Source organism: Malaclemys terrapin, chromosome 1, assembly GCF_027887155.1.
Source record: "Malaclemys terrapin pileata isolate rMalTer1 chromosome 1, rMalTer1.hap1, whole genome shotgun sequence".
In the NCBI taxonomy this organism is placed as follows: domain Eukaryota; kingdom Metazoa; phylum Chordata; order Testudines; family Emydidae; genus Malaclemys; species Malaclemys terrapin.
Window position 1 is genome coordinate 74334271 of NC_071505.1, and position 22400 is coordinate 74356670.

A 22400-nucleotide genomic window follows, 5' to 3' on the forward strand; every position below is an offset into this window, starting at 1 on the left:
GAAGGTCTTAGACCAGGGCAAGTTTTATTCCTTGGGGGGGGGGGGGGGGGGAGGAGGGAGGGGAAGGAGGAGGAAGGGTATAATAAAAGCCTTATAATATAATTTATATTCTGGGTTTCTGTATTCTGAGCTTTCAAATGGCATAAGGAATGCAATCCTAGCCCTGGCAGTTCCTTTAGATATTGCGTTCACATAGTTTGCCATCCTGTTTCTCCCTATTCAATGGACATGATTTCAGCAGCTAACACCACCAGAACTGCTAGAGCTAAAAACAAATGCTTTATGCCATCTGAAAAGCAGCATGGAATCCCAGCTCTCAAAATGGTAACAAGTCTCAAACTAGCAATTTGGGATACTGGCTGGTAAAAATCAAGCATAGAACTGAAGTGGGGAATAAAGCAAGGTGCTAATTAGAACATTTATTGTAAGAAAGTTCAATATCCCATAATCTGCTTGAGCTAGAAATATTATTTTCAGACCAGTACAAATGTTTTCAGGATCAATGACCCACTCCAGCACAATCCTGGACCAATAATCACAACAAACAAAAATAGTTGCCATATATTCGCATTAAAAAAATATCACCTATAATAAAAAGTACCAGTCAATGGATGTATTTAGTGGATTGATTTAATTCACTGAAAAGAGAAGATAATCTGATCTATGGTTTTTGTTGTATTTTCTGAAGGAGAAATTCTATTTGTAAATTTAGATTTGGCTGTCCTTTTTTGGTCCTTTTACTTAATATTTTATAAGCTTCCATTTTCTTTTGCTTGTAGAGCCTTTGAGCTTCTTCTCTTTCTTGTTTCCTTTTCTCGGCTTCCTGAAATAAAAGCAGCGAAAATATAACTGACGAGTAAATCAGAATCAGTACAAACCCTAGATGTGATTTTTAAATAATGCAAGCATCCTTGTGAAAATATTGGAAGTTGGGTACCGTACTGGTTTTATGGCCATCACCACTTTTAAAAGAAATTTGAGAGCTGAAGAAGAGTCAGATATTGTAACTGAAACAAATGTTCCATTGGAATGAAGACTGCAATGGCAACTTCACATCTGTGGCACAATGGTGGTACGCTTTACAATAAAGCTAAAGCTCTTTCGTCTTGCACACAGACCTTTCTATAGGGCTAGCTGAGGCTGTAGAACGAAATCCCACAGGAACTAAGGACCATCACAAACCTCACCGCCTTCTTTTCCAAGGGCAAGACTTTTTTTTTTTTTTTACCTGCTTTCTGTATCAAATACATTGCAACATACATATTAAAAAACAAACTAAAACAAGAAATAAAAGCCTCCTCACTAAAACAAGACACTTCACTGCACACACTTCTCCCACTGGGGAGGGAATGAGGAAAAAAAACAAAAACAAACAGGTAACAGATGTTAGTCACATCACGTAATGCACTACTGGAAAGCACTCACATACTACCAGTGACAAGCGTGGTATAAAACTCTTTATATAATTTTATTCAGCATTTAGGGCAACTTTAGGTGCTACTATCAATATTTTGTTTTACACTGAATAAATTACTAAAGCAAATTATATTTTTAATGAGCATGATAACTAGTTTGATACACTGAAATGATGTCCAATCAAAATATGTGAAGCTGTCACTAATCAGACTAAAGGCTTGCTTCAATTTATTTGGATGGCTGCTCTGATGGGATTTTATTCTTTGAAACGCAACACTGTAAAGGCCACAAAGACAGATGTCTTAGCAGCAGTGTGCATGTCAAGAGATGCTAGTTTATCAAATGCATATTATATTCTTTTCATTGCATAAATAGGCATCAGCGTTTTGTAGAAATTAAAAACACATGAAAAACAATTTTATGCAACAGAAATATTTCATAATTCAGCAGGAATAGTACTTTATGTTCTATGAAAATATAAAGTGAGTTAAATCTAAATAACCCAAGCAAACATTTCTAAATAGGAATCCCAAAGCAGCTGAAAAATCTAAATAATGACAAATACTAAGTCCCTTTCATATACACAAAGTGTCCATAAATGAGTATTTTATTAATGAATATTACTGAAAAAATACTAAAATGTATGGCATTGGGAAAAAAATATATATCAAACCTTCCTAATCAATTGCATTTCATGCAGGCCAGACAAAGAGTCAGAGAAAAGTTACTTTAGATCATTGCTGACATTGGGCTTGAAACAAATTATTCTGGAGCAGGAAGAATGACCCTGTCCATGTGGAATATGCAGGATGGCTTGAGTCTATAAATATAGATTTTGGAGGCTTTTCTTGCTGACATGACTACAAGAAAACACGTTTCTATGGAAAGGAAATAAACCTGACTTGTGGTTTCAACAGATATGCAGTCTTAAGAATCATTAAGATCATTGTGTGATCTATTAGAAACTTGATGTGTCAAGATTTATAACACTATTTAGCACATAAAGTAACTCCTCACTTAACGTCCTCCTGCTTAACGTTGTTTCCAAGTTACGTTGCTGCTCCATTAGGGAACATACTCATTAAAGTTGTGCAATGCTCCCTTATAACGTCGTTTGGCTGACTTTACAAGGGAGCATTGCACAAGTTCCTCTTCTCCGCCTCCTCCCCCTCCCCGGGCTTCCCCCGCTGCCAAACAGCTGCTGGCAGCGCTTAGGATTTTCTGGAAGGGAGCGGGGAAGCTGCCCCCCAACCCCAGCAGGCAGGGCCACCCGGAATGCAGGGGCTTTAGGGGCTGCAGGGCCCTGGGCTAAGGGGGAGAGATAAGAGAGAATGCTCCCCCCATGGAGGTCCCCCCCAAAATGAAGTTGAGCACTGGGCCCCACTAACTCTAAATTCGACACTGGTGGGAGGGGGAGGAGCGGGGAAGCGCTGAGTCTCTGCTCCTCCCCCTCCCTCCCAGAAAGTCCCAAGTGCTGCCAAACAGCTGTTTGGAGGCAGGGAAGCGCTGGGAGGAGCGGGGATTCGGCATGCTCCGGAGGTGGAGTGGGGGTGGGAAGAGGCGGGCCTGGAGTGGAGCGGGGACGGGAAGAGGCAGGCCTGGAGCATCCCCCGGCAAAGTCAGCACCTGTTCTTCTGGTGGGGAAGCTGCTGCTGCACAAGGTGCTTCCTAGCGTCCTTGCCTGCCTCATTGTCTGCAGAGGGCTGTGCCTGTGTGGGGTAAGCCAGAGGCATGTCCCCACCACAGTACAGTACTGTACAGTATATAATGCCTTTTGTCTGCCCCCCCAAAATTTCCTTGGAACCTAACCCCCCGCATTTACATTAAATCTTATGGGAAAATTGGATTCGTTTAACATCGTTTCACTTAAAGTTGCATTTTTCAGGAACATAACTACATCGTTAAGTGAGGAGTTACCGTAGATGCAAGCAGCAACGATGGAAGGTCTTAGGCCATCTTGTAAAAACCCTGGTTTTCTGGGGTCATTTTATCTTGGCATCATTAGGAGGATTTTGCATGTTCTGAATAAGTGGAACACCTGAGTAAAGTTAGAGGACTCTCTTTGGGGGAGCATCCCCTCTCTTTAGAGCCTGTAGTTCAACAGCCCTGCTGTCAAGCATAAGTGGGACACAGGCATGGAAATCCTGCCTGCGGAATAGATGGGAGTGCAGACCTCTGAGACCACGCTAGGTCTGAATACCAAAGCCTTTTTGATCAGTGGGGGTGAGGATGACTTGCCTCCCCCTTCATCTTCTGAATCACTTTTACTAGTGACAAAAGGGGGAAGCAAAGAAAAGATGATTCAGCTATCTGTGAGCCAGAGCCTCCATTCTCAGAGATTTCTGGTAAGTTTCCTTGGTGAAGAGTCTCGCACCTTTATGATTTACTGCATGCAAATATATCCCTCGGGGAGGGAGGAGGGAGGGCATTGGATCCCTGCATATAAATTGGTCTGATGTGTTCAGGGTCCATTCCAAGTTGTCCATCAGCTGACAGCTTAGCATGTTCACTTCTTTGGTGAATGAGGAAAAGACATAATAAAGCCCTGGAGCCCTGTAAAGAAGCTTGAATTGCCTCAAGTGTTTACACCAAGCAAGTGCAGCCCAAATATCTCCATCTGCGGGAGAAGTCATGACTCAATAGATCTGGAGAGGCGAGCAGTAAAGTGGAGAGTAGAAAGAGATGTAACTATTTTAGTATCAACTAGCAATTAGCTTATGTTCTGATTAAATTTTATTCTAGTTAGTATGACTGTTGAAAGCATTCTCTATAAAGTGTCCTTTTTTACATAAGGGGAATAAATCATATCAAATTCACATTATATGTGCACCTCCATGACATAATATTCTCTCCCCTTATGAAAGCCCCATATCTCCAATGCCTTTACAATAATTCCCACTGGTATTTAGTGGTTGTTTTACCCATTTTAAGAAGAGATGACCAAAAACAAATGCAGTATCCAAGGTGAGGAAGTTCTACTGATGTATATAATTGTATTACCGTTTACATACTTATGACCCCTACTTAATCCTATCTTTTTGACCACAGCATATGAAAAAGTCATCTTAATTGAGCTCTACATGAATAAATCTTTTCCCGAGTTAATTCTGAACCCAGCATGTGTGAGTAAATTGTTCTGTCATTTTTTCTTAAAGGAAAAAAAAAAAAAAAACTTTACCCAAATGATATTTTTCTCCACCGTGTCAGAATCCCATGCAAATGTCTGTATGCATATTCCAGTATTTTATAGTTTCCTACTGGGCTGCCTACACATCTTTTATCAAGCCAAGATTTTAAAAAGCAACTAGTAATTTTGGCCTGATTTTTTTTAGAAATTGCCGAGTACCAGCATTTTTTAAAAACCAAGCCTTTAACATGGTTCAAGTTAGCCACCCAAAAAAATCAATAGTCACTTTTTAAAAATCTTGATCTAAACATTTAAGTGGCAAATTTACTTGGCACACAGATGAATTAGCGAAACTGTAAATGAAAGCAAGATTTATAAATTAATTACTGAACTCCAATTTGCTTTAGCCAGCCAACCACACAAGTCCTGCATCCTGACTTCAGGTGCCATTTTGTGCTCCAGAAACTTAGCTTTCATTAAAGAGTCTTAACCTTGATGGTTACCAAGAAAACTTTCAATACCTGAATTGAGGGTAGATTGACAGTGACGCTGTCTCAATTGTGGATAGCTTAGAGCAAAAGCTCCAACAGGTTTCAACAACTCTATTCATCTCATCATTTGCTAACAGAAACCCCCAACTGTGATACCTGAGGGCCAGGATTTCCAGAAGTAACAAAGCACTTAAACCTACATCATCTCTGACAGGTGTTGCCCAACCTGTTCTTAAAATCCTTCAATGATGGGGATTCCACAACTTCCCTTGGAAGCCTATTGAAGAGCTTAACTACCCTTAGAGTTAGAAAGTTCTTCCTAATACCTAACCTAAATTCCCCTGGCTGCAGGCAAAGCTCTTTATTTCTGGTTCTACCTGAACATGGAGAACAATTGATCCCAGTCCTCTTTATGACAGCCCTTAATGATCTGAAGACTTATCAGATCCCCTTCAGTCCTCTTTTCTCAAGACTAAACATGCCCAGTTTGGGGTTTTTTTTAACCTTTCCTCATAGGGTCAGGTTTTCTAATCCTTTTATCAATTTTGTTGCTCTCCTCTGGGACTTTCTCCAGTTTATCCACATCTTTCCTGAAGTGTGGCAACCAGAATTGGACAGAGTACTCCAGCTGAAGCCTCACCAGTGCAGAATACAGCGTGACAATTAACTCTCATGTTTTCCATATGATACTCCTGTTAATACATTCCAGAATTATATTAGGTTTTTTTTTTCCAACTGCATTATACTGTTGTCTCATTATGAAAATGTGTAGTTTCCAGAATGAGTGACATCTCAGTCAGCATCACAAATGGATGGCATGGGGAGATATCACAACTTATTTTTCCCCAATCAAAAAATCAAATCCAAGAAGTCCAAGCAGGGCAGCCAAACCTCACTGAAGGAAGCCAGATCAAAGAGCACAGGGGGCATCAAGTCCTGTGAAGCTTGAGCTTAGCCAGATAAGCACAATGTATATTAAAACCCACAAACAGGGGGAACAAAACTAAGGAAACCCAGTGCAGTGCAGAACAGGAGGGCATGAACAATCGTATTTTAAGACTTACACTCTGTGAGTGGTGTTTAATCTGATTTCGGAGACAAAGAATATCATTTACTTCCCCCCTCCAATTTAACCTCTGGACACAACCCTGCCCCAAAGATCTCAATTTCAGATTTATTCACCTCTTTCTTCTTGGCACGTTCAGCCTTTATTTTCTCATATTCTTCTTTTGCTTTTTGATTAGAAGTTTTCTTTTTAAACTTCCTCTGAGTCGTATCTGACCTGTAATGGACAAGTGTACATGTAATTAGCTCATGGGTATTTAGATTACCACAATCATAACTGTAGCACAAAGCAGTACTGATCTAGTATAGACTATTTAGGAATTAAGTGGCTCTAAGAAGAAACCGTGAATCTTTACTTAAAAAAAAAATAACAAAAACCAAAAACAAAATACCCTCTTTTTTCCACAACAACAAAAAAAAAAAGCATTTGTCTCTTTATTCTCATGTCTGCTTGGACTGCAACGTGTTCTTGATTACACAAATACTAGAAATCTCACTAAATTTCTATACCAAAAGCACGCTTAGTCCTGCCATGAGTGCAGGGGACTGGACTAGATGATCTCTCGAGGTCCCTTCCACCGTAGGATTCTCTGATGCTTACCTGATCTAAACCTTATGTGGCTTATCTATTTATCACAATCATGATAGGAATCAAGGATGGCAATCCAATATATCAGGTTTCTCAGTAAATTCTTAATATACCAGGGGCTGAACTACATGGAGCTCTGTGCACAAAGAGGAAGGGCAGGGAGTTGTTGTAAGTAGTACAGTGCCTCTTGTGTCCTGCGCATATGTCCCACAGAATGAGGGGTTGCATTAGGGATATTTCTGGTCCCCACATCACCACCCTCTTCAGAATGCAGATAATTCCATGTAGTAATCTAGCAGGAGGTAATGCAGTTTAGCATGGGTAGAAATTTCCTGCCACCACACTTCTCCCTTATGGGATTTTTCTGTGTAATATAGAGTTATCTACCTTCATGATTTTGTTCAGATTCCCAATTTTTACATTATTTAAATAGCATGGAAGGTAAATAAGGGCTCAAGCCATTACCAAAATTTAAACCTGTTACCTTTGAAAATACTTCAGCGACACAAACTAACAGGTGGACAAATTCCTTCATGCTCTATAGTTTAGATTTCAGAAATGACAGCTAACCAGTGCCATCTAGCAAACATGATATAGGCTCAGTCAAAAAAAGGAAAGTTCAGATACTATGTCTTAGAACTCATGCTGCCATTCAAAAGTATCTCATTTATTTTCTGCAGTAGTCATCCGTTTATTTTCAGCTCCATCATGTGGCAAGACTGTGTACTAACACCTAAAATTGAGAGCACACCATTTTGAAAGTGTGCAACTATTTTAAATAGTAATGCAGTATACAAAGACAAATGCCAAAAATAAATAGAATAGAAACACCATAGACAAGATTCATTTGATATCCCCTACACTTTAATACAGAACATGGTAAAGTGGCAAATAATCCCAAACTATATTAACTAAGATTCAAATGATTAAAAAAAAAAATCACAATTAATCACAAATGTTAAAAATGTCACAATTAATCAGTTTTAATCGCACTGTTAAACAACAAAAACAACAAAGAGTCTGGTGGCACCTTAAAGACTAACAGATACCAGACTCTTTGTTGTTTTTGTAGATACAGACTAACACGGCTACCCCCTGATACTTGTTAAACAACAGAATACCAATTTAAATTATAAATATTTTTGAATTTTTTTCTACATTTTCAAGTATATTGATTTCAATTACAACACAGAATACAAAGTGTTTAGTGTTCCTTTTATATTATTATTTTTGATTACAAACATTTGCATTGTAACGATAAAAAGAAATAGTATTTTTCAAATCACCTCATACAAGTACTGTAGTGTAATCTCTTGATTTTGAAAGTGCAATTTACAAATGTAGAATTTTTTTTTTAAACCATAACTGCACTCAAAAGCAAAACAATATAAAACTTTAGTTTTACATTGTCGACTCAGTCCTACTTCTTGTTCAGCCAATCGCTAAGACAAAACAAGCTTGTTTACATTTATGGGAGATAATGCTGCCTGCTTCTTATTTATAATGTCATGAAAACGCCTATTCTCACTTTCAGGTAACATATTTGAAAAGGTAGAAAAACATCCAAAACTATTTATAATAAATTGAAATTGATATTTTATTATTGTTTAACAGTGTGATTAATCACAACTATTTCTTTTAATCTAGTTAATTTGTTTTGCATTAATTGCTTGCATTAGCTGCGATTGACAGCCCTAATATTAACTGTCATGCATCAAATGCACATAGCACATGTAATACAGCAGCATTCATACACTCAATAAGAGCAAGCATTTCTGGAGACTGAAGGGCAGGCTCCCTGCCTGCCTGCCCTGCCCCTGCGCCGCTCCCGGAAGCAGACGGAATGTGGGGAAGGGGGGACACAGGGGTCTGTGTGTTGCTCTTGCTTCAGGCAGCGCCCCCTGCAGCTCCCATTGGCCGCGGTTCCCCATTCCCAATTTTCAACATCCAATTAAACCATCCAAGGTTTAATTGGATGTTGAAAATTGGATGACCTCTAGTTCTTGTGTTACGAGAAGGAATAAACAACACTTCCTTATTGACTTTCTCCACACCAGTCATGATTTTATAGACCTCTATCATATCCTCCCCTTAGTCATCTCTTTTCCCAGCTGAAAAGTCCCAGTCTTATTAATCTTTCCTGATATGGCAGCCGTTCCATACCCCTAATAATTTTTGTTGCCCTTTTCTGAACCTTTTCCAATTTATATCCTTTTTGAGATGGGGCGACCACATCTGCACGCAGTATTCAAGATGTGGGTGTACCATGGATTTATATTCACACAGTATTAGTATATTTGAGCAAATGCAGGAGAGATGTGAGTGGGGTCACTGAAGGATTTAAAGAAAGAATGGATGTATCAGATTAAGGTTTAATTGGATGTTGAAAATGGGAAAGTTTGTTCTGATTTGAAAGTTTCCTTTCCTCATCCACTAATCGGAGCACCTTGAATATGCGAACACCTTAAGACAGGGGTTCTCAAACTTGGGGTCGTGACTCCTTAGGGGGTTGCAAGGTTATTATGTGGGCCTCCTGAGTTGTCAGCCTCCATCCCCAATCCCTGCTTTGCCTCCAGCACTTATAATAGTGTTAAAAAAATATATAGCACTCAGAGGCTTGTTTTGTGAAAAGAGTAACCAATACAAAAGTTTGAGAACCACTGCCTTAAAATGATATGCTCAAGTGAAGAGATGTAGACAAGTGGGATAAAATAACAGCCTCTGGAGACTGCATACAGGAATATGGTGTCCAAGTTGCAGCTGTTAACAATGAAAAAAGAAAGTGAAGAGTCAAAGGTTACAATGGCTAAAATTATGTAGTATGCAAGAACCATGGTCTAAAGACTGAAGTAGGTGACTTATCCAGTGGGTGCTTTTGATTATATGTAGTGGGTAGAAACCTACTATACAGCTAGCCTAAGTAAATAATTGAAAGATAATACAATTTTTTTTCAAACTGTTATTATGGGTTGCCTACGAATGTTCTAAATTTAAGGTCTATTGCTTAGCTGGGATTGGAAACACTTTCAGCACAAAATACTGAAATTCACTTTCTGTGAATATTTACCCAAATAAATTGGATAACTTGAATGGCTGCAGACACAAAAAGTCTTAAGAAACTGTAAACATCTGAATTAAGCTGTGTAAATGTGTGTAAAGTATTTTCTATTTTCACAGTTCTAGAATTGAATCATGGACACTGTGAGCTATGAATTGTTTGACAAGATGAAAGATGATGAACTTCTCCAGTATTGTGAGAAGAACAGTTAATCTGAATATTGAGCTGTAGTTAAAAGGTGCTGGGTCAAAATTAAATTTATTTTCAAGTAAGGTGACAGGACTCAGGTGTAGTAGGTTCAGGCATGTTGAGTAAGTTGATTATGGAAATGTATATAGAGGAAGCACAATGAGATTATATGGAAAAGAGCCCAGGCAGGACCCCATTTATAACATATTTTGCCTCAAACTGCTCTAGTGCAGACACATTTGGAGGATAAAACATAGGTAATGTGTGTTTTTAAACAGCTTCCAAGACTTCAGAAAAAAAAACAAGGAATACCTTATCTAATTTAAGATGCAAGCAAAAAGCTGTTTAAAAGGAGTCACCCAAATTGGAGTTTAGCCAGGACACCACTAATTTGACCAAGAGTACTCTGAAGCACAATCCAGCTCAGACAGAAGTCAGTGGAATCTTTTCATTGACTTCAACAAGAATGAGATCAGGACCACTGTGACAAGCAGCACAAAATCTAACAGATTTGCTTTGCAGTCCAAAAAACAAAGACCCTGACAATCTCCAGAAGCACTTTATCCCCCCCATCATACTAGGCCACTGGCTGAGAACATCACCACCTAGTAAATTACATGTAGCACAACAAAGATTAGATTTAGCAACCAATCATCTTACCTTTAAAGAGAAATAAATAAGGATTTTTAAATAATAATTTTAACATTAAACACAGTATTAAAAACCAGTTGTTCATTTTTCCAAATAAAAGTTCAAAGCTATTTATTCCATACAGACTATCATTTTCCTGTTAACATGAAAGTAGTGAAATTAGGACAGAAAAATGCCTTTTGCATTAACACTCAACATAAAATATAAACTGAAATTTAATTACCATTCTCTTCCAACCAGTGTAGTTTTAATTTAAATTCCTTTATTGCTACAGGATCTGTGCAGGCATCTCAGTTAGTAGGATTTGGGGACAAAATTAGTAAATTATTTAGCCCAGCATCATTATTTCATTCTTCCACTGAAGTCGCATGGAAAAATTCTCATTATTTTAGAGGACTCAAGCAATGTTTCCACTAATTTTTTCCATCCATGTGTAGAATACATTTTGTTATGAGCACTGAGGTATGTGCCTATGTGCGCCACCAGTAGAAAAAAAAAAAATATATATATATATATTTTTTTAAAAAGTTACCATAGGGATAATTAGTCCAGCCAGGACAGGTTAGGCATTTTAGAACTCACTAGTCAAAGAATTAAATTTAAGTGTAAGAGAAATAAAAATTATGAAATGCATAGACCAGTCAAAACACTAAAATAACACTTTGAAAGAATAAAATTACAGCGAATATATATGCATTGAAGGAAGTACCAAGAAGTAACAATAATAATACAAGTATGTGTTGGAAGGTGAGCGTGAAAGAGACTGTGTGTGTGTGTTTGTTGTCTGCTGGGGAAAGCTGTAGGCTGTCTCTTTAAGACACTTACTGAAAGCTCTCCTGCTCTGTGTTGAGCCCTGTTGTCTCCCCTCCCCTGCTCTGTGGAGATGGGGTACATGGGCAGTGGGAGGGAGAGAGACAGACAGTGTGACCTGGCTGCTGGGGAAATCTCAGAAATAATGCACTGTCTCTTTGAGAAAGGCACTCAGAATCCGAGGGCTTGTCTACACTTACCAGGGGATTCATGCACAGCGATCAATGCATTGGTGGTCGATTTAGCACTAAATCGACCGCAGATCACTCTCCTATCAACTCTTGTACTCCGCTGGATTGAGAAGAGTAAGGGGCATAGATAGGAGAGTGTCTCACGTCGACATCACGTAGTGCGGACCCTGCAGTAAGTAGATTTGAGTTACGCTATTCACGTAACTCAAATTGCGTAGCTTAGATCGACTTTTCCCTTTAGTGTAGACAAGGCCTCAGACACTCACCATTCAGACCACAGCAGCTCTGAGTCCTCCTGAGCCAGGCTGTCCCCTCTGCCCTGCTCTGTGGAGATGGGGTACAGAGGCGGGGGCCACGAGACACCCTGACATCAGCTCCCTCCTCCCTCCCCCACAGCGCTCTGCACAGCCAGCAGGAAGGTCCCGGTAGCAGCTGCAGGATGGAGCAAAGTGAGGATAGGGGCACCTGAACACATGCTGCCGGCTGTACGTGCTCTGCTATCAGCTGGGGGGCACTTAAATCTCTCCTGTGCAGCTGCCAAGTGCATAGCTTACAGGGAACACAGGACTCAAGCCCTAATTATTGTCAGTTTTGCTTTCTGGTTCTGATAAAATAAGCTCAAAGCTGTTGTCTTCAGGTTTCTAACAATTCAGAATAAAGTTTTAATGTTAAGAAAACATGTCTATTCATTAGGATCTTATATTATCTATTCCTTTACTTAAAGATAACAAACCAACTATAGGACCTTAGCTGTGGCATCAGGTGCCTTAAGAAGGAAGGGAAAAAAATTGTTTTAAAAATGATACTTACGTTACTTTTGTGCTGCATTTTTGTTCTAACAAAACTACAGTTCTTTTAGATTTTGATTGTTTCTCAAGCATTTTCTCTTCAGCTAAATAGAGATGCTTCAAGTGCTCTGGGTAAGAATCTGTATATTGAACTTTCCATTGAGGATGTGCCTTTCCTTCCTTTTTTAGTAATTTCTTGTATTCCCGATGGATCTTTTGCTTTCTCCAAAATGCAAATCCTTGTCCTGAAGCCATTAGAAAGAGTGAGTTAGACATAAACTATCTTAACTGCTACTACAGACCGGGGTTCTCAACCCTTTTCCCCCCCCCTCAGCCCTCGTCCTTCCCACAACATGCTATAAAAACTCCATGGCCCACCTGTGCCAGAATAACGGATTTTCTGCATATAAAAGCCAGGGCCGGTGTTATAGGGCAGTTGCCTGGAGCCTCATGCCATAGGGGCTCCCGCGAAGCTACATTGCTCAAGCTTCAGCTTCAGCCCTGGGTGGCGGGGCTCAGGACCCTGAGCTTCAGCCCCATGTGGCAGGGCTTCAGCTTTCTATCCTGGGCCCCAGCAAATCTAATGCTGGCCCTGCTTGGCGTCCCCAGTCCCCTAGTTGAGAATCATTGCTATAGACAGGGCTCCACTGTTTTAAGTTGCGTCAAGAAAACTGAGAAAGGCTTCAAAACATGAAGGTGAAAATGGCTGGTCCCTACATTAGCACTTAGGCTGCTTGCACTGGTACAGCTGCACCATTGTAGGAAAACAGTTGTAAAACATGGTAGTGTGGGTGCAGCCTTGCTGATGATAATCATTTAAAAATACTTGGATGAATACACCAGATGATTTATAAGGTCTCCTTCCTGCTTTTACAAATCCAGTTTTGAACAGTTTTCACTTATCACAATCTCTTGCTTTCAGCCCTATGTATGAGATCAAAGGGAATTCATAAAGATGGTCTCAAAGAAGCATTGCTAAAAATAATCTTGGATGCCCAAAAAATATGCAACTACAACTGGAACAAAACTGGCTCAGTTATAGAAGTGCAATGCTTTAAAGTATTTTTGAATAAAATATTGTCTTCTCTTTCTTCATTTACCTGTTTTTTATAACTGTCCAGGGAAGAGCTCTCTCTCAAGCCTAGAAATATATGCCACACTCAACATATACATGACTATTATAAGCATTCACTCAAGTCACTCAAAGAAAAAAATAAATAAATAATTGTTCCACTTTGTATAGCCATTTATCAGTGTTAGAAGCATAAATGGGTGTTTTCTTTTCCATCCAGAAGGATTAAACCCATTCTGGAACTTGGATAACAGCACATGGTTTCCATACAAGCTTTTAGTTGAATCATTCCAGCTCAATGGCCAAAATTTGAGAGTTGCTTGGCTCACCCTCCAGTGTCTTCTCTAAAACACTTTATCACGGACAGTTAGACATACCTGATGAACCTTACTACGAATGAAAGAATGAGAATGCATTTGCAACACATGTATTTCTTTACATCCAACTAACCACAGAGCTGGCCTAAACCCAAAGCAAAGAAAGCTTGGGAGCCCTTCTGCATTCTGGGATCTCAAGAGCCAACTAGTTACAACTCTAGCAACTCCTCATTGCAAGGTGGGCCCTGTTAGATCATGACCAGCCTTATTTATTTACAGTTCTCCAGTTGTCAGGGATCAGGGTCTAAGCTAAGGAGGGGAGTCAAGTATCAGGGGGTAGCCGTGTTAGTCTGGATCTGTAAAAAGCAACAGATAGTTCTATGGCTCCTTTCAGACGAACAGATGTATTGGAGCATAAGCTTTCGTGGGTGAATACCCACCATACGTCTGATGAAGTGGGTATTCACCTACGAAAGCTTATGCTCCAATACATCTGTTAGTCTGAAAGGTGCCACAAGACTCTCCGTTGCTAAGTAGGGGAGAAGACCCAACTGAGCCTGAGTCCCCTCACACCATCCCACGGGGGAATCCTGCTTCCACAAACCGGGCGGGTAAGAGGCATGGGGCACAGCCAGCACTACTCCTCGCCACTGTAATGGTCTGAGAAGCGCCAGGCTTGGCTGCAGCCCGTGAGCACAGGGCAATCCGGGGCTTATGACACCACGTGCAACGACGGCAACAGGCTCCGAGCGGCTGCGGGCTGCGCGAGCGCTGGGCACAAGGAACCGGGGCGGGGGAGGTCAGGGACGGCCGTTGGGGAGAAAGCGCGAGATCCCCCTATCCCCCGCGCGCGGCCCCTAAACGCTGGAGTCCGCGCGAGGCCGCGGCGCCACTCCCCGCTCCCCCAGCAGCAGGAGCCGCGGGGCCCGGGCGGCGGTTCTCTCCCCACTCACCCTCCCGAACGTTCCCCAGGAAGCTTTGCCGCGGGTCCGGCCTCCATTGCCGCTTTCGGCGGGGACCCTGGGCCGCCGCGGTGTTTTTCTTCGGGGCAGCCCGGCTCCTCGTCGTCACCGCCGGTGCCATCAGCCTTCCTCCGGTCCCTCACACTCGTCGTCGCGCTCTGGACACGTCACCAAACAGCGCCCGCCTCCTAGCAGGCGGATGACGACCTCTGTTCGGTGTTCGATTCGCCAGCCTGACCACCTGAGACAGGGTGGAGCTCGAGACACCCGGCCGCCAGGCATTACAAATCGAGCGCCGAGCAAACTTTCCCTCCTTCGCCGCTGCCACCATGTCGCGTTCCCTTGGCTCCCTCCCGCCCGAACCGGCAGCGGAGACGGTGGCCTCCCGGCTGCGGGCCGTGGCACAGTTTCTCAGGCGGGCGCTGCCGTTGTGCCAGGCCCACACGGTAGAGTTTTACACGCGGGGGCTGTGGGAGCAGCTGGTGGCTCTCTCTCCCGAGACGGTGCTGGAGGCGTTGAGCGGGGCCGGGCTCCTGCGGCAGCAGCGCCCCCTGGAGGAGGCCGCCGGCACCGCCAGGTCTGGGCTATGGGGTAAGTGCCAGAACCCCCGTTAGGGGAGCGTTAGTGCCCCGACGCTGCTGGTCCCATGGTGGGCGCTGGGGTCACTCCCTGGCTGACTCTGCCCCTCCTGGCTGTGTGACGACGGCATGATCGGTGGCCGTCACGGCCTGGCAGCCGGCATAGTGTTGCCACCGGGGCACCCCGCTGGGTGTTTCTCTTCAAGCCCCAGCTCCTGGAGTCGGGTGATTCCGTAGATGCTCAGCTTCCCTTTAAAAGAAATGCCAGTAGCCCTCCTGATTGCGAGAAAAGTTTGACGACGGGACTTGCATGTACTAAAAGATCAGACACCAGATAGTGAAGTTTAGAGGAACCCCACATTTATTGTTTAAAGGATCGTGATTTTTAAGCCAAGCTCATGATTTTTGATCGCTTGTGGTTGGCAGTGCTCCCTCCGCAGCATCAGAGGAGAGACTCTGCAAAGCACGAGACTGCGGTATGGACATCCCGCGCTGCGTTGTCATGCTGCAGGGACATCACTGCCCCACCTGCCGCCGCAAGAGGGACCATCTCAATGTATTGTGAGATGGTTGGGCAGTTTTTTGGTGCCATGTTATACTAGCGTGTTCAAAACTTCATGTGGGGTTCCTCTAATGAAAAGATGCAAGAAGCAGTGAGGTCTGATCAGTCATTATAATAAAAATGTAAGGGTGAGAAGACAGAAGAAAGAGAGCCAGACGTTCAAGCTGAGAAACTGAGAAGGAGCCAGAAAACAATACATAATGGCATCTCAGAGAGAGATGGAAAAGCCAAATGGAGGAGATGGAATTGTAGCAGGGAGAAGAGCAGCTTGGTCATCAGTACTGAGACCAGTGCTGCTGTTCAACATATCAGCAATCTGGAAAATGAGGTAATAGCTATGTGGTGGTATATGCTCATGATTCAAAATTATTTAAGGTTAGGGAGGACTGAGAAACTCCATTTGAGTCTCAAAAATTAGTTGATGAAGTTGTAGACAATTATGCATTGAAAGGAACAATTTAAAATAGGTATGCACAGTGCCAAGTTTTCAAGTACAGTAACTCCTCACTTAATGTTGTTAAGTTGCTGATCAGTTAGAGAACATACTTGTTTAAAGTTGCGCAATTCTCCCTTATAATGTTGTTTGGCAGCTGCCTGCTTTGTCCGCTGCTTGCAGGAAGAGCAGCTCGTTGCAGCTAGCTGGTGGGGTCTTGGAGCCAGGGTGGACCAGCAGCCCCCCTATTAGTTCCCCGTTCCCTGTGCAGCAGCCACCCAGCAGGCTATCAATTGCTGGCAGTTCAGCTGTCCCTCCCCCCACTGTCATGTGCTGCTCCCGCCCTCTGCCTTGGAGCTGCTCCTGGGAGCCTCCTGCTTGCTGTTTAGTAGGGGGGCTAATGTCAGGGTGTCCCCCTCCCCCATGCTCCTGCCCCCCACTTACGCAACCTCAATAGAGCGGGAGGGGACATGACACGACAGGGCTCAGGACAGAGGGAGCTTGCAAGCAGCAGCTGTTGTCTCAACTTGCTGACCTACTTAAAAAGGCAGTGTATTTAAGAGTGGGGTCAGCATGCTTTCTCCCCTCCCTCGATTTGTGCTGCCTTGTAGAGTGTGAGGCTACATTAACAACAGTGTGTTAACCCCTGAGGGCTCAGCCAAGTGCTTGTGCATCATTTATCAGTAAGGCATTTTGTGGGAAATATCCCACCCTCTTCCACCCTCTGACTTTACCACCTCAACCAAGCTTCACAAACATCATTGCTGTGTACAGTATTAAATTGTTTGTTTAAAACTGATACTGTGGGTGTGTATATATATATATATATATAACAGTCTTTTGTCTGGTGAAAAAAATTTCCCTGGAACCTACCCCCCACTTTTTACATTAATTCTTATGGGGAAATTGGATTTGCTTAACATCGTTTTGCTTAAAGTTGCATTTTTCAGGAACATAACTACAGCGTTAAGCATGGAGTTACTGTACAAGATCCAGGCATCATTGTGGATTTCTTAGTGAAGATATCTGTGAAATGTGTATCAGTGTTGTTGTTTTTTTTAAAGTGAATAAAAGTTTGTATGGAGAAGAAAACAGAAAATATGGTAATGCATTTATTTAAATAGATGGTTCATTTCAGTTTGAATAATGTGTTAAGTATTGGTCATATTATTTCAAACCCCAAGATAAATAGAAAAAGAGAATGGAGAAGAGAAATGAAAATGATTGAAAGTATGTATAGTAGTTATTCATATTATGAGAGATTTAAAAGACTATGCTTATTTAGTTTGGAAAAAAAACTGTGAAGTTATGATGTATAAAATACTGTAACTTATAGAGGTACTGGTTCAGGGAACTAATATACTTTCAATGCGCAAAGGAATGTGACATCGAGGTTATATATCCAAAATGCATTACCGCAAATTTGGATAAAATTAGGGTTTCCCTTTACATATGGCAAGACCTTCACCTCCTAAGAGTTAATGAGAAGTTCAGGTCTGATTATATGTACAGAATCCCCAAATTGTATAAGATGAATGGCATGTAGAAAACCATTCAGGCGCCCACTGTTTTTAATTTAAGTTGTCTTATAATAAGGGGACACTAAATGAAATTTAAAGGCAACATTAAGAGTGGATTAAGCAAAATGGATTCTCTACACCAAGTAAAGATTGCTAATAACAATTAAAATATTTCTACAAAGTAAAAGATTGCATTTTTAAAAACTGGCACAAAACAATTATTTTGTGCAATATTTTGAATTGTCATATGGATGCCAAGTGTTTAATATTGCTTAATACAGGAGGGTGATTTCTTCTATTAACTGATTCCAAGAACATTCCCATGTAATTTCCATGTAGACCAGATTTTCATATAAGGAGCATATAACGGGTGTAACCCTCATTTCATTTAGCTTAAATAAATTCAGATCCAGTTTTAGACATAGAGAATACCTACTCTATTTTTCATGCATCTAAGATCTGACATTTACCAAGTTACATCTCATTTATCTAGCCATGATTTAGATCAGGGGTTCTCAACCTTTTTCCTTCTGAGCCCCTCCCTCCCCCAACATTCTATAAAAACTCCACAGCCCACCTGTGCCGCAATAACTGATTTTCTGCATATAAAAGCCAGGGTGGCATTAGGGGGTAGCAAGCAGGACAATTGCTTGGGGCCCCATTCCACAGGGACCCCCATGAAGCTACATTACTCAGGCTTCAGCTTCAACCTGGGGTGGTGGGGCTTAGGGACCTGGGCTTCAACCTCATGCAGTGGGACCTCGGCTTTCTGCCCTGGGCCCCAGCAAGTCTAATGCTGGCCCTGCTTGGAGGCTGCCCTGAAACCTACTTCGACCCCTGGTTGAGAACTACTGATTTAGATGACTGTAAAGTTAGACACAGATTTTCTAAAAAGTCTGTAACCGTTTATTTTGCATTTTTATACTGTAAATTGCTCAAATATTCATGGTATAATTTTAACTTTTTGGCACGTTTATTGTTTGCCTGAAGACCTAGTTACAGGTGCATGAGCTGACTGATTAATGGACATACTAGATTTCATGTGGTGGGCAATCTTAAAGTTAAAAAGCTTTGAGAAATTCTGCCTTTGTAACATTTCAAAACAACACGCACTACAATTCTGTACTTTGAGGAAACAATTGAGCTGTCTTTGATATAATTGGGTTTTGTTTTTTTTAGCTGCCGGCTAAATAACAATTTAAATTGTTAGGATTATGTATACAGATCATAGCATGCTAATATTACATGATGATCTAAATATTTATGTTTGCTGTCCTGCAACATATTATTTAGTGATATAATAGAATGCAATGAGTTTAAGAAATATTAGTCTCTTACTTCCTTTTATTCAGTGTATACTTGTAAACATATCTTTTAACAATACAAAAGCAGATATCAGAAGGAGTGCTGTATTTTGGTATTCCTATATTTATGGAAAAGCCTTTTTTTGTTTTTTTGCAAATAGTTTTGCCTAATTAAGTAAAAATGATGCAGAAATGGATAGTTGGATCCATTTAACAAGTTCTATTTGAGGTTAACGTTGGCACAATAAGGACATGACTATTTTACAGATAATCCTTTAATGAGCTTATTGCATGCATTTCCAATACATTGGAGTTATTTATTTACAGCTTTCACATATTACTATGAAATAAGCCAGACTAACCTATGCCAAATAGGTCACTGAGCATAAGTGGGCAATATATATTTACTTTATTTGTTTATAGATAACTTGCAATTGTTTTCACTTCCCCAGATTAAATGCAAATATTTCATCTAATCTTCATCAACAACTGAATTGCCCTTAGTAGAAAGAACAAAAATGTTTCAGTCACTAATGCTTGGTTTAGGATGGTAAAACAGATGTGTTTTAGTCTATGTAATCTTTCCCATCACATTGTTAAAGAAATGCATACTTCCGTAGTTAACAAGAGTTTCTTGTTTTCATAGATTCATTATAGTGAAATATTTTCCAAAACTATGCTATTATTCCTGTTTGAGGGGAGGAAAAGGTAACAGTACCATTGTAATGACAAAGGACATATTTTCCCCAAGTTTTAATTTTATTTATTGATGTTAGAAACCAGTATATTTAAAAGATAAGAACCTCTCAGGAATACCTCTACCTAGCCAGATGTTGAGGAAGGAATCACTCAGAAATCAAAATGTGTTTCCAGCATACATATATAAATGTTACAGAAATGAAAGTTCATTCATATCTGTTTCTTATTCATTTTACATATGCTAAAGAAGTATTTTAAAATATAGCCTAAAGACTTTAAAATCTATATTTTAAAAAAAGTGCTTAGTTAATTTTGGATGATTATATGCAAATGAATGGAAGAAATAAATTGTGTTGGAAAAGGGTTTCTTATGATTGCCCTGAGAGCAACACATTTTTATTTTAATGTAGTAATGGCTAAAAAAGACTATATTCTTGTAATCCTTGTCTTTATAACTCATGATTGTATATGCCAGGTTTACAAAAATGCTGAAAGGAAATTTACTGGATGTTGGTTAGTCTGCAAGAAATCTAATTCTAAGCTAAATAAATGTGTATATATATGTTTATAAATTTATATACATAATATTGGATTGGATTGGAATTTTCACAAGTTTTACAATAAAAAGTAGTAACAACAATGCTGTACCACTTAAAACATCATAATGCCTGTGAAACAAAATTGGAACACCTCCTCCCCAACAGGAAAATCAGGTTGTTTTTTTTCCTTTTGGCAACACCGATGAACAGCTGGCTAGTAGAGAAATCCCTCTGCAGTTTGAGATTTAATACTCAATCTCTGTCATACTCCCAACAATTGCTGGCCTGTAGCCTTGGTTGTTGACTCCCCCGACCTCTAATCTAGGTCTCTTGCTTGACAGATTAGTGAGTTGTCTGTATTGTATCAAACCTAAGGATTTCTATGCAATTTTTATTGCTTTTGGCTATACTTATTTTGTGGATTTGTGTGAATTTCATGGAATTCTGTCCCAGGGAATTGAAAATAAGTTAAATGAATAAACCTTTATTTTAAAAATACATATTTTTATTTTTATTTAGTAATGTCGATAAGGAAACAAAAAGAATCATGTATAGTTTCACTCCTTGAAATAAACTCAGGGCTGATTTTTTCCGGCCAGCAGTGTAGAGAGAAAGTAGAGAGAAATTACTAGGGCTGTCGAATAATTGTGGTTAACTCGCGATTAACTAAAAAAAATTAATTGCGGTTAAAAAAAATTGATTGTGATTAATTGCACTGTTAAACAATGGACTCTCAATTGAAATTTATTAAATATTTTGGATGCTTTTCTACGTTTTAAAATATATTGAATTAAATTACAAATATTTGCACTGTAAAATGATAAACAAAAGAAACAGTATTTTTCAATTACCTCATACAAGTACTGTAGTGCAGTCTCTTTGTTGTGAAAGTGCAACTTACAAATGTAGATTTTTTTCAGAAACAAAATAATGTAAAACTTTAGCACCTACAAGTCCACTCAGTCCTACTGCTTGTTCAGCCAGCTGCTAAGACAAACAGGTTCATATACATTTGCAGGTGGTAATGCTGCCTGCTTCTTACTTACAATGTCACCTGAAAGTGAGAACAAACGTTCACATGGGATTTTTGTAGCCGGCATTGCAAGGTATTTACATGCCAGATATGCTAAACATTCGTATGCCCCTTCATGCTTCGGCCACCATTCCAGAGGACATGCTTCCATGCTGATGATGCTCATTTAAAAAAAAAATGCATTAATTAAATTTGTGACTGAACTCCTTGGGGGGAGAATTGTATGCCGCCTGCTCTGTTTTACCCACATTCTGCCATATGTTTCATGTTATAGTAGTCTCGGATGATGACCCAGCACATGTTGCTCATTTTAAAAACGCTTTCACTGCAGATTTGACAAAATGCAAAGAAGGAACTAATGTGAGATATCTAAAAATAGATTCAACACTCGACCCAAGGTTTAAGAATCTGAAGTGTCTTCCAAAATCTGAGAGGGATGAGGTGTGGAAAATGCTTTCAGATATCTTAAAAGAGCAACACTCCGATGCGGAAACTATAGAACTTGAACCACCAAAAAAGAAAATCAGTCTTCTGCTGGTGGCATCTGAATCAGATGAATAAAATGAACATGAATTGGTCCGCACTGTTTTGAATTGTTATCGAGCAGAACATATCATCATCATGAACGCATGTCCTCTGGAATGGTGGTTGAAGCATGGAGGGTAATATGAATCTTTAGCACACCTGGCACATAAATATCTTGCTATGCCAGAGCCATGCGAACGCTTGTTCTCACTTTCAGGTGACATTGTAAACAAGAAGCAGGCAGCATTATCTCCTGCAAATGTAAACAAAATTGTTTGTCTGAGCAATTGGCTGAACATGAAGTAGGACTGAGTGGACTTGTAGGCTCTGAAGTTTTACATTGTTTTATTTTTGAATGCAGTTTTTTTTTGTACATAATTCTACATTTGTAAGTTCAGTTTTCATGATAAAGAGATTGCACTACAGTACTTGTAATGGGGGAATTACAGATTAACACGGCTGCTACTATGAAACCTATCAC

The 22400-nt window shown here is 40.4% G+C and overlaps 2 protein-coding genes across 2 annotated transcripts in view; one reads left to right on the forward strand and one right to left on the reverse strand.

Annotated features, from left to right (window-relative positions):
- Window positions 1-612: 612 nt before the first annotated feature.
- CCDC59 (coiled-coil domain containing 59) lies at window positions 613-14850 on the reverse strand. The gene is made up of 4 exons (XM_054027445.1): window positions 14718-14850; window positions 12398-12620; window positions 6217-6316; window positions 613-823 (listed from the first exon to the last, which is right to left on the reverse strand). The coding sequence occupies exons 1-4, from the start codon at window positions 14845-14847 to the stop codon at window positions 662-664; spliced, it is 615 nt and encodes a 204-aa protein (XP_053883420.1). The 5' UTR covers window positions 14848-14850; the 3' UTR covers window positions 613-661.
- A 197-nt stretch (window positions 14851-15047) lies between these two features.
- METTL25 (methyltransferase like 25) overlaps window positions 15048-22400 on the forward strand; it is a 98379-nt gene continuing 91026 nt past the window's right edge. The window contains exon 1 of the mRNA XM_054027431.1: window positions 15048-15317. Coding sequence (XP_053883406.1) covers window positions 15056-15317 — 262 coding nt within the window. The 5' untranslated portion in view covers window positions 15048-15055. The remainder of the gene's footprint in view (window positions 15318-22400) is intronic.

What these genes read in the sequence shown, in the direction of transcription:
- CCDC59 (XM_054027445.1), bottom strand. Translation starts at nt 14,847, where the DNA reads ATGGCACCGGCGGTGACGACGAGGAGCCGGGCTGCCCCGAAGAAAAAC. An exon ending in CCTGGGGAACGTTCGGGAGG is followed by an intron (nt 12,621 to 14,717) that starts GTGAGTGGGGAG and finishes TAATGGCTTCAG; the next exon opens with GACAAGGATTTGCATTTTGG. An exon ending in AAATGCAGCACAAAAGTAAC is followed by an intron (nt 6,317 to 12,397) that starts GTAAGTATCATT and finishes TGTCCATTACAG; the next exon opens with GTCAGATACGACTCAGAGGA.